Genomic DNA, 11,141 nt, shown 5'->3' on the forward strand with positions numbered 1-11,141 from the left:
AATGCTTTGAATGCAGCTCTCAAACAGAGAATTGGACAATCAGTGTGTGTGCATGCACGTTTAAACTTTCGTTCCAAGAAGAATGAATGAAAAATTAACTTTCTTACCCCTTCAGGTGAGAAAAGACGTAAAAAAAATGAAAGAATAACAAGAACTGGAAGTAAACAATTGGAGGGAAAAAAAAAAAAAGGTGTTGTGTATACCGTTCCTGTCATTGGAAGTAAACTCATCAGCACAATAACAAGCAAACAAGGTAGAATCCACTACTCCCACAAAGCCCGCCTGAGCGGACCCAATTTTAACAGATGATATGAATTGGCAGACCACTGCAACAAGAAGTCACTTGCGACAGCATCCTGAAGAAGCGCAACTGAGGCAGTTGGAAGTGCCAACAAATTCCCAGCCGTAGATAAAATTGATGGGAAAGTAGATACTACTGTCACATCTCTTATCAAGTAGAAACTTCCACTTTTGGCGCCATTCACATTGCAACTGAACTGATTAGGGGAGCTGAGTAGGCTGGCAATTAACCGAGGAGCAACCATGGTATAGAGGAACGTTTCTGTCAGTGGGAGGAGAAGTAAAGATGTTGAAATCCAAGGTGCTGCTGCTTTTCTTTGGTGGAAATAATTTTGCCTCTTGGTCCAGAGAAAATTCGAAGGAAATTCCTGTGCAATTCTATTGGACAAGAAGTGCATTTCTAAGCTAAATAATAATATTACTAAAAAATAAAGGATTAGATTTCTACATCGCCAAATAAACGTTGAAAGTACTGTCTGTACCTTCCCTCTATCTAGGCAACTGATTTATGAAAAAAACGAAAAAATAAATTAAGAGATTAGATATTGGAAGCAGTCACATAGATATTGGTGAACAGTTCAAGGCTAACAGTATGTTTAACATTTTGGAACAGCAAACCTGAAAGGAGGGGGAAAAAATGAGACTAATATACATATTTGAAGATATGAAAACAGCTGAAACCGCATGTCGCTCACATCAAAGTTATCCACAAAATTTTCAAGAGAAAAAACAAATGCACAAGTTCTTATTTTCCTCTCGAGGTCATCCTTCACCCTCAAGCTTATACGATCAAAGATAACTTATACCATAAGCACTCACGAAATGATGCAGAGAAACCCTGATACTACTCTCAGTTGAGGAAGGTATGTAAATTAATGTGCGTTAAACAAATCACCATATCAAGCCTTTTTTCCTCCTCAACCTGTCAGCACGGTCTGTACTCATTCGAGACTTTTCAGGCTTGCTCAACTTCTTTGACTTGTCAAGTCGACTATCCAAACTGTTCCTAGATAAATCCGGTAGATCTGTTTGCAATGTGTCCGTGGTATTGCTAGTGGTTGATTTATTATCATTGTCAGAGTCTAATGATGCAGTTTTAGAACCATCAATAGGTGGCTTCGATTTCCCAAGAGCCAGCACAAACTTTTTCAGATGTTTAATGAACTCGGGATAAACTTCCAGATTGCAATGCCCACCTCCATTTATCCATATAGGTTCATATTTTACCTTGCAAAGCTCCCAAAGCTGCTTCCCGTGGGAGCAATCAACAACTTCATCTGCCGTTCCCTAGATATTAATTTAATAATTATTAATCATTTATCTCATAAAAGATTTAATAACAATTTAAAAGCGACTGCTACCTTTTGATTGCAGATTTTTTTAACATATTTTAGATATTTTATGCGTAACAATTCTTACACAATCTCCAGTTGAAGAGAAGAGTCAAGTACCTGAACTATTCATGAAGTTTATGATTGTATATGTTTCTTCTAATATCCTTCTTGAATTAATATTCTTTTAAGCCTAAAAAGCTAACCAAGAAAAATTAAGGGGTATTGATGCTGCCGGTCTAGTAATCATTAATTATCAAAGATCCACTATAAATTACAATGATATAATTGTCTGGAGACATTATCATTTAACATTTGAAAGACAGCCCATGTCCAGAAAGTCATTCCCTAGTTATGTAGAGTTATGTTGGTCTGTGTAATTTAAAATCTTATTTTCTATTCCCTTAGTTCATCAATTGATGTCTTTATTAGGGAATAAATCACTCATCAATTAAAGTCTATGGATGAAATAACCAATATATAAAAGTTTGAGCTACAACTTTTTAACAAGGTTAATACCTATCAAAAAAATACTTTTAACAAGGTTGAACTTTAAAGATGGATACCAAGTCTTTAACATAGTATCAAAAGTCATTAAGCTGAAACAAGATATTCTATTTGTCTAAAGCTCAAATGAGCATTCGGATTATAAAATTCATGTGCTAAAACAAGCCATCATCTTATAGGACACGTTAAAGGATAAATTCCACATCGTTTATAGACTAAGAGCTTGGCTGCTCCTCTTTACAAGGTTTACTTTTTAATATGAAACTCCAAGTCTTAAAAAGTCTAATTTCAAAAAATATATAGATGAAGCATCTAGGCAAAAACATTACTCACTGAAAGAGGACAGTAAACTACTAATTAACATGCAAAAATTTGCATGCCAGTCCGCAAAATTTATTTCTCCAGATATTTATGAACTGTGATTCAGGGATGGGGAAAAATGTCTAGAGAAAACTGAGAGTAAGAAAACTTACATGAATGACAAGAACTGGACAGTTTATTGCTCCAATTTTATCAATATTCTGTAAAAAAAAATAAAAAATTGGAGAAACGATACATGTCAATATGCAAAAATCAGGAACAAATGACACGACAATGAATTGTGAAGTTACCTTGTATATATCAAACCAATATGTCCGCTTTACAGGGTACAACACCCTTAACCCAGACAAAATTGGGCTATGTAAAACAACCCCTCTCAAGTTTGGTACGCGTGATGCAAGATCAACAGTGGGACCGCTACCAACAGACTGACCATAGAGTATTATTTGTTCGTCTTTAACCCCATACTGCTCCTTGAGGCATTTATATACAGCATCAAGGTCTGCGTAGGTATTACATTCAGTTGGCTGTTTCCAGAAACAAGTGATGGCTGTGTCATAATATAGCATAACTCAACAATAAAATGTTAAGAGAAATATTCCAACCATGTCAAAACCTAAGTAAAGAGCAGCACAAAAACAAGCAAGTGATCCCTTACCTAGAGCATGCTTGGCTAAGCGTAAAAGTTAAAACCTACTTTTTAGTCATTTCTGTTTTCAAAATCTCTTATATATATATATATATATATATATATATATATATATTAAAAATTAAAAAATACATAATTACGCATATGCTTCGCATAGGCAACCGTATATTTGCAATACTCAATGCTCGACAACAATGCATTGTTATGCATTTTAAAACTTTGGTCAAGAGTATTCTATTTGTCCACTTTTTAAAATTTAGGCCCCGTCTATATTTGTAAGAATGTGAATGAAAAATATAGTGGTTACGAGACCCTCACAAAAGATAGAAAATCAAGGGCTCGTTTGGTAGGGATTTTGAGAATTGATTTTTTGACTGTTAAAAGAAAAGTGGGGTCCACATGTGAGAGAAGAAGTCAAAAATTACGGTTTGAATAGTAAAATAACGGTCAAAAAATCAATTTTTGGGGCAAAAAATCTCTACCAAACGGGGCCCAAATATGGTGGCTTGATGTGATGGATAACGGTCATATTTGTCCGATGTTTAAAAACTGTTTGTCAGAAGTCTGATAATGCAATGAAGCTCTAATGCTGTGGTTTCATATTGCAAGAGGTGGAATCCCAAATTATTTACAAACTATTTAAAGTATCTGAACATTGAAAGAGAAATAACAATAAAAACAACTAAAATCAAAGTGTCATTCAACAACATGAATCCTTCTTAGCCATTGCACTCTGTTCATTGCTAAATCTAGTTGGAGATCAAAGTTCCCTATCAACTACAACTAGCAGATTACTGCTTTAAAAATATTGTTATTAAACTACCAACACTAAAAAAGCGACAACTAAAAACTAAGCGTCATTCAACAATATGAATCCTTCTTAGCCATTGCACTCTGTTCATTGATAAATCTACTTGGAGATCAAAGTTTTTTATCAATACAACAAGCAGAGTATTGCTTTAAAAAAATTGTTATTAAAACCAATACTAAAAAATATTCCATTAAAAATTGAATATCTTTACTTGCTTTATGTAGCATCACAATCGACTGCATTTTCCTAAGGTAAACAATTCCTTATGTTGTATCCCAAAAAACTACTACTGACATAAACCTATGTTATTACTTATCTCACTATTGATGCTAAAAACAGCCAGTCAAAAATATCTGTTATATCACATCAGAAAATTCTGCAAACACTAAACCAAAACATGTCATCTCCGAAATCACACAAAGCCAATTGAAGACACTCTGTTTGGGGTGGAGCAACAAATCTTGTAGAAAAGAAAAGAAAAGAAGAAGAACGTGACAGAGGATTCTATGCAACAATGAAGTTATGATACTTGCGTCAATAACATATGTCCCTCCTAATTGTAGAAGAGACAAAACCTAAAGAGAATGCATAATTGAATAGTGTAAGGAGTAAGTTAACATTTAGCCCCCGTTTGCCCCCATTCTTTCCAAAATTTAATGGTTGGAATAACGTTTTTTTTTTTTTTTTTTTTTGAAAAAATGTATGGTTGAAAAAGAATGCAAAGTTTTCAATTTACATGTAATATTATTTTATGGAAGATTGTGTGGTTGAAAATAAGAGAGAAAAAGAACGAGAAAGAGAATGGGGGCCAAACGGGGGCTTAAAACTGTTGAAAGCATTTGCAACTTAATTTACTGCAGGTGACCCAAATTTCGAGTACATCAAATTTTGTTAGAGAATTGAATAGCATCAAAATGTATGCCTTTGAAGGATCTTTTTCAGGTGAAAAGAAAACAGAGGAGGAGGATATTTACAGAACAAGCATATACTGCAGTTTAAAGGGAGTAGGCATCTGACCTTTCCAGTGGACCGTCCGTAGCCCGAATAATCATACCTGGAGAGGATAGAAGAATCACTAGTCAGTAAATTAAACAACAATCGAGACAAATTGGATAGTTATATTTTTCATTCTTAAATATTTCATAAACGCCATATGGATGAACTTTTGGAAAACAAATGAACAGCTTCTGGACAGAAATTGATTGATTTAGATTGGATCGACTACAATTGTGCTTAGGCTAGAACCCTATAATTTCAAATAAATCATTTTTCCACCCTTTTTGTAATATCAAGGAAACTATAATGTAATCACATTTAAAACAAAATAAGCAAGAAACAATAGACAGTCAAACACTGTTCGCAAGTGATTAGAACCATAAAAAAAAATAAAAAATGTAGTTTTTATAATTACAATTACCAATTTTTATAGTCGTTATTAGCTTTATGATAAACAGGAATCCAAAATATTGAGAAAGTGGTCCCTGCTTATCAAACAAAAATCTTTATCTGCCGTTTCAAAGCTGATAATTAGGTTTTGCGCAATTCCCATAATAGTACGCTGGGTAAAATTCCTGCTTTCAGTTACTTGCACGTACTCATTCAATATTGAATGCATCAAACGTAAAACAATTTTCATAAATATGCACCTCAACCATTAACCATATCTCGTTTTTACCCTATTCATATTAAATTTTATATTACCCTTAGAATTCTTGGTAAAGGAATAGAATTTGCCATATTTACTAGTTATATGATGCAACACTCAATTTTAGCTCCACCAATTCACAAGCAAAAATTAGTTAGGAGAATTAGAAAGGGCAAATTTGCGGCAGATCAAACAAGAAAAGGCTATTATTTCATTGCACTCATCCCATCAAATTAAGAAACCAAATCCTACTAAGAGATAGTTTTTATTTAACCAAATCAAATCATAAAGAGGAAATATCAATATTGACATGCACAACTCACCATATTAATGGGAAAAAAGCTCTTAAATAATCAATCTTTATAACATTCCTATAGCTAAAAGCTCGTACGCCAACCAATTAGCAGCTGAAAAATCAGAAATTACCCCATGAGATTTACGCGTAGGCGAAGGCTGAGCTCCACGAATAACTCGTACATCTGCCCCAAATCGGCGGCGTTTCCGTGGGAGTATAGCAGTGTAGCGTTGGCCTTGTGGTGGGTGACGTAAACCGCCACGATATCGTTGCCCCGCCGGGTCCTCAGCTTCAAAACTTCGACTTCATCCCTCCGTGGTACCTCCGGTATGCAAAGAGCTCCACCACACGACTCGTCAGCCGCCACCGTATACGACGGCGGGGTCGGCGGGAAGAACGCGAACTTAGATGCGATCGTTGAGGTCACTCCGCCCATTATTTCCGTGAATTAAAATATCCTCCTCCCAGCAAATAAATTTATCGCATACCTGTTGTTGATAAACAAAGTAGCAACCTTTATCTTTTTTTTCTTGTATTCAGATCTTCTTTTTGGCTTTTTGCAGAGAAAATAAACAAAGAGATGAAAGGTGAAACTGCGGGAGGAGTCTTAGGGGTGGTGGGGGAGTGGCGCGTGGAATGGAAGCGCGGAGATTAACGAGTAGGGTGCTGAATTTTCAAAGGAATCTTCAATATCTAACTGGAAATTTGGGATTTTCTTTTAACATTAAATTACAAGATTTAGGTAAATTTGGTCATACAATAATGGATACTTATGCCCTCTGCCTGACGGCGCTTTGTAGAGTGGAGTTCGTACGTGTATATAGTTTCTGGTAAAAATATGTAACTGAACATAGGTAGGTAAGTTTATACAAGTTTCCAGATTCTTTTATGCTTTTAGGGTTTCTTGGATCTAAGAATGACAAATTGGCTCGTCGACTTGGATTGTCCGTAACTCAACCTGAAAAAAGTCCGAGCTGGACTGCCCGTGGCTCGGTCCTGAAAAAGTCCAAACCGGCTTGGCTCGTAGCTCGAGTCGAGCACCATCTTGAAGTGTCGGGCCGAGCTTGAGCCGACCTTTGTGGCTCACGGATCGGCTCAAAAAAAACAGCCAGCTAGCCAAGCCTTTGTTTTAAAGGCAATTGCCTTCATGGAAAAAATTAAAAAAATTAAAGACAAAAAAAAAATGATAAATAAACCTAGCTGGCTAGGCTCCGCTCGGTAAGGCCAGAGCTGAAAGCTCCAGTTGAGCCTTATTGTTTTGGTCGAGCTTTTGCTTGGCTCGACTTGAGCCAATAAAAGCTCGATATAAAAAAGTTTGAGCCTCATTGTTTTGGTCGAGCTTTTGCTCAGCTCGATTCGAGTAAAAAAAGCTCGATATAAAAAAGCTTGAGCTGAGCTCAAGCTTTGAGTTTCGACTCGCGATTCGGCTCAAATCGACTCGTTGACACCCTAGTTGGATCCCAATTTTTAAAGAGAATAAAATTTATAATATTATTATTATTTTTTGGGTAATTAGTATAAAACGTCTCTACCTTTCAAGATTTTTGTGAAAAACGTTCATACTTTTTGTTTTTTTGGTAATTTTCACTCTCACCTTTACCTTTTATTGTAGAAAATATCTGTTGGATATTTTGAATGATGTTGAGTTTTTAGGATCGCGACCTACAAGCTTTCCTATGGAACAAAGTCTTAAATAGCTTCCTGATGATGGTGATCCATTAGATGATCCGGCCAAGTATAGAAGATTGATTGGTTGATTGATATATCTTGTTATTATACGGCAAGACATTACATATTCTGTCCATTTATTGAGTAGATTTATACAGTCACCTCGAAAGCCTCATTACGAAGCTGCCCTATGGATTTTGAAGTATCTAAAAGGCACACAGGGATAAGGCATGATGTTCTCTTCTCAAAATACATTGAAGTTGAAAGCATATTGTGACTCTGATTGGGCTTGATGTCCAACTACCCAACGTTTAACAACTAGTTACTGTGTTTTCCTTGAAAATTGTCTTATCTCATGAAAAAGCAAACTTCAGAAAACTGCATATTTATCTTTTGCCAAAACCGAGTATAGATGCATGGCAACAACATGTTGTGAGCTTACATGACTACAAAACCTTTTTCAAGACCTGCAAGTTCAAATTCAAGGGCCAATTACATTGTTTTGTGACAATCAAGCTACTCTTCATATTGCAGCAAATCCGGTATTTCACGAGTGAACAAGACACATCGAGATTGACTATCATTTTGTTTGAGATAAAATTATGGAAGGAAAGATCATAAAAAAGTTTGTTCCATCCATGTCACAACTTGCTGATATATTCACTATAGCTCTCGAAAAGGAAAGATTTTACTCTTTGTTGGCCAAGTTGGAAATTCACAATATTTACTTACCAACATGACGGGGAGTGTTAAGAAAATCAAAGATCCTCACCATGATACTGGTCAATATTATAAATGGATCTAATTAGGTAACAAATATATTGTAATATATCAGTTTCTGTCTTTGTAATACAGCATCAATTAGTAGCAGATTTATAGGAGTTAATTGATAGGCTGAGAAGATATAGATACATGTAACTTATATACAAATATTCATTGATTAAAGCTATTCATTCTTCCAAATTTTACAAAAAGAGCATGAGTAAATCGAAAGTGCATTTGGTGCATAGTAGTGAACACTATGATAGACAAGATTTTAAATTTCCTTATAGTTTTAATATTGTCAGCAAGACTCAAGACATCATATTGAGCATGCCCAAACAAGAGAAAATAAATTCATAGAAACCAATTTCTGTTAAACAATTTTGTAGGCTTGCAAAACAGTCAGTTCTTTTCAAGCTGGTAAACCTTAAGAGAAAAAAAAAAAAAAAATCCGTCAGTATTAACTTTGAAAAAACACATATTAGATACAATGTTAATAGAAGAATAATTTAAAAAACAGCTCTACTTTCTACGTACATCCTTTAGAAGCTTAAGATCAGTATTAGCTGACTGTCAAAACCGTATACTCAGTATAAAAATGAGACGTGCAAATAGATGAAACATAATCACCAAAAAGAAGACTGAAAGGATTTCTCATCCACTAGAATTAGTTGTAGAGATGCTAACCTATTTATCATTGACAACTGAGATGCTAACCTATTTATCCGTGACAACTGAATCCGGTGACGATGGAGCAACGCTACCCTTCAAGGGTCCAGCCTCGTCATTTATCAACATCTCAACAACCTTTACCTTGTGAGCGTCCAAATCCCCATTCTGAATTCCTCTCAAGACCTCCAGCACTTCTTCCATTGAAGGCCTCATATCCCTTTGCTGTTGCAAACACTGAAAAGCCAATTCCGCGACTAATGTAGCCATCCTTCTCACTACACTGTTTGTCTCAAATCCAAGACTTGAATCAATTAACTCGTGCAATGTGTGATTTTGAATCTTGTTGACCGCCATGATAGCTAAGTTAACATTTTGGCGATGTCTGTTGGTATCCACAGCTTGTAATGATGATATAAGTTCGATCAAAACCACTCCAAAGCTATAAACATCGCTCTTTTCTGTGAGTTGATAGCATTGGTAGTATTCAGGATCAACATAGCCAGGTGTCCCTTGTGGAGCTGTTGACACGTGTGTGACGTCGTTGGGGAACAATCTGGAAAGCCCAAAATCGGCAACTTTTACATGAAAGTCATTGTCAAGGAGTATGTTGTTGGTTTTAACGTCACGGTGTATTATATCTGATTTGTGGAGATAAGCCAGTGCATCGGCTGTTTCAATGGCGATATTCAACCGCACAGTCCAAGATAGCAAACCAGAATTGGCACGTTTCCCATGGAGATGATCAGCCACTGTTCCATTTGGTATATATTCATAAACAAGAAGCAGTTCTCGGCTTCGTTTTGAAGTGCATCCATATAATGTCACAAGGTTTTGGTGCCTCAACCGAGTCAGGATCTCAACTTCATTCATGAACTGCTCTACACGCTTAAAATTATTTTCGTACAAGCGCTTGACAGCAACTACACGGCCATCAGCTAGTACCCCTATTAAAAAAATAATAATAAATAAAAATATCAATAGCTGCACAAACTGCTGCATATATCCAACTAACAACGGATCCTGCTCATACCATAGTATACTGCGCCAAAGCCACCATCTCCTAGTTCTCTAGAAGGATCAAAATTATTGGTAGCTTCTTCAAGTTCATTATAGCTGAAGACCTGCACACCGAAGTAGGAGCTGGCCCTACCAAAGTCAGATTTTGAAGAGGGATAAGAGGGGATGCTTCTGGTAAAAGTAGTCGATGGAGGAGTCGAGATGCTTTTGCTTGAAGGAGGAGGTGGAAGGTCATTGCTCACAGTTTCGGTATGTTGTGCAGCAAGCCGTTGCTTTTTCTTCTGTCTGTAGTGGAAAATCAACCAACCTAAGCCAACACCAGCAAGAACTGCACCTGCTATGGAAAGGCCTGGAAATGAATGTAGAGAGAGAGGACAAAGATTATTATTTAAATCGTCGCGTATTGGTATATAAGTCAATATTTTTTTGGTACACAGAACAGGATCATACCGACATTCATTCCTGTTTGGTTTGAATTACCACTACCTGCAGCAGTAATTAGATTGTAGAATGTTAGTTGAAAACAAAGTGGATTAAGTATAGCTAGACATGGAGAATTAGTTCATCTCAATCTGTCCTAAATAATAGCACAAAAATGTTTGAGGCTATTAAAATCACAAAAGTGCAAGCAACAAAACACTATCCAAAATGTAGACAAAGCTGAATGGGATTGACAGCTTAATGACAAGGATGTGAAAAGAAACTTGTTCACAGCTGCATTTCCCATTATACAGGACTTATTTGTTTACTGTTTAGATTGCGATTTCTTGCTCTTTTCAACTTCGTTCCACAGTGTGCGCTCCACAAAACTTATCTATACAAACACTAAATGTAATTCAGATCAGGTAACATAAGATTACTCATATCATCGATGAAAAATGGAATTCCATGGTTGGTATAAACTGTATTAGATCCCATAACAATTTTAGTTGCCATCCATCATTAGAATAGTGTGTTCGGACAAGATGACAAGAGGTAAAAGAACAGACTGAAATAATTCTCGAGGACTATTGAAGGGATGGATGGATGAAGTCCAGCATCAAATTGCAGTTGTAAGAAAGAGGAAATACAAATGCTTTGACAAGTGGGGGAAAAAACAAAATCAAATATATAAAGAAATCAGGATTCAGGCCATCTGCAAAATGGAATTCAAAATTCATAAT

General features: G+C 36.0%; 2 protein-coding genes across 3 annotated transcripts; both read right to left on the reverse strand.

Annotated features, from left to right (window-relative positions):
- Window positions 1-843: 843 nt before the first annotated feature.
- On the reverse strand, window positions 844-6,684 carry LOC111401054 (protein ABHD17B-like). 2 transcript variants are annotated; one of them, XM_023028591.1, is made up of 5 exons: window positions 5,991-6,675; window positions 4,937-4,973; window positions 2,750-2,986; window positions 2,612-2,659; window positions 844-1,587 (listed from the first exon to the last, which is right to left on the reverse strand). In XM_023028591.1, exons 1-5 carry the CDS (start codon window positions 6,293-6,295, stop codon window positions 1,192-1,194), a joined length of 1,023 nt encoding a protein of 340 aa, XP_022884359.1. In that variant the 5' UTR covers window positions 6,296-6,675; the 3' UTR covers window positions 844-1,191. The 2 variants fall into 2 exon arrangements, with proteins under 2 accessions (XP_022884359.1, XP_022884360.1); XM_023028592.1 differs by lacking the exon at window positions 2,612-2,659 and having other exon boundaries at window positions 5,991-6,684.
- A 2,044-nt stretch (window positions 6,685-8,728) lies between these two features.
- On the reverse strand, window positions 8,729-11,135 carry LOC111401055 (LEAF RUST 10 DISEASE-RESISTANCE LOCUS RECEPTOR-LIKE PROTEIN KINASE-like 1.3). Its single transcript, XM_023028593.1, has 3 exons — window positions 10,429-11,135; window positions 9,992-10,327; window positions 8,729-9,905 (listed from the first exon to the last, which is right to left on the reverse strand). Exons 1-3 carry the CDS (start codon window positions 10,436-10,438, stop codon window positions 9,007-9,009), a joined length of 1,245 nt encoding a protein of 414 aa, XP_022884361.1. The 5' UTR covers window positions 10,439-11,135; the 3' UTR covers window positions 8,729-9,006.
- Window positions 11,136-11,141: the final 6 nt, after the last annotated feature.

This window comes from Olea europaea, chromosome 10 (genome assembly GCF_002742605.1).
Source record: "Olea europaea var. sylvestris chromosome 10, O_europaea_v1, whole genome shotgun sequence".
In the NCBI taxonomy this organism is placed as follows: Eukaryota; Viridiplantae; Streptophyta; class Magnoliopsida; order Lamiales; family Oleaceae; genus Olea; species Olea europaea.

Coding starts and splice junctions, on each gene's coding strand:
- LOC111401054 (XM_023028591.1), bottom strand. CDS start 6,295: ATGGGCGGAGTGACCTCAACGATCGCATCTAAGTTCGCGTTCTTCCCG. Junction 4,974..5,990: donor CTACGCGTAAATCTCATGGG/GTAATTTCTGAT, acceptor TATCCTCTCCAG/GTATGATTATTCGGGCTACG. Junction 2,660..2,749: donor ATTGGTTTGATATATACAAG/GTAACTTCACAA, acceptor TTTTTTTTACAG/AATATTGATAAAATTGGAGC.
- LOC111401055 (XM_023028593.1), bottom strand. Junction 9,906..9,991: donor CTTTGGCGCAGTATACTATG/GTATGAGCAGGA, acceptor TTTTTTTAATAG/GGGTACTAGCTGATGGCCGT.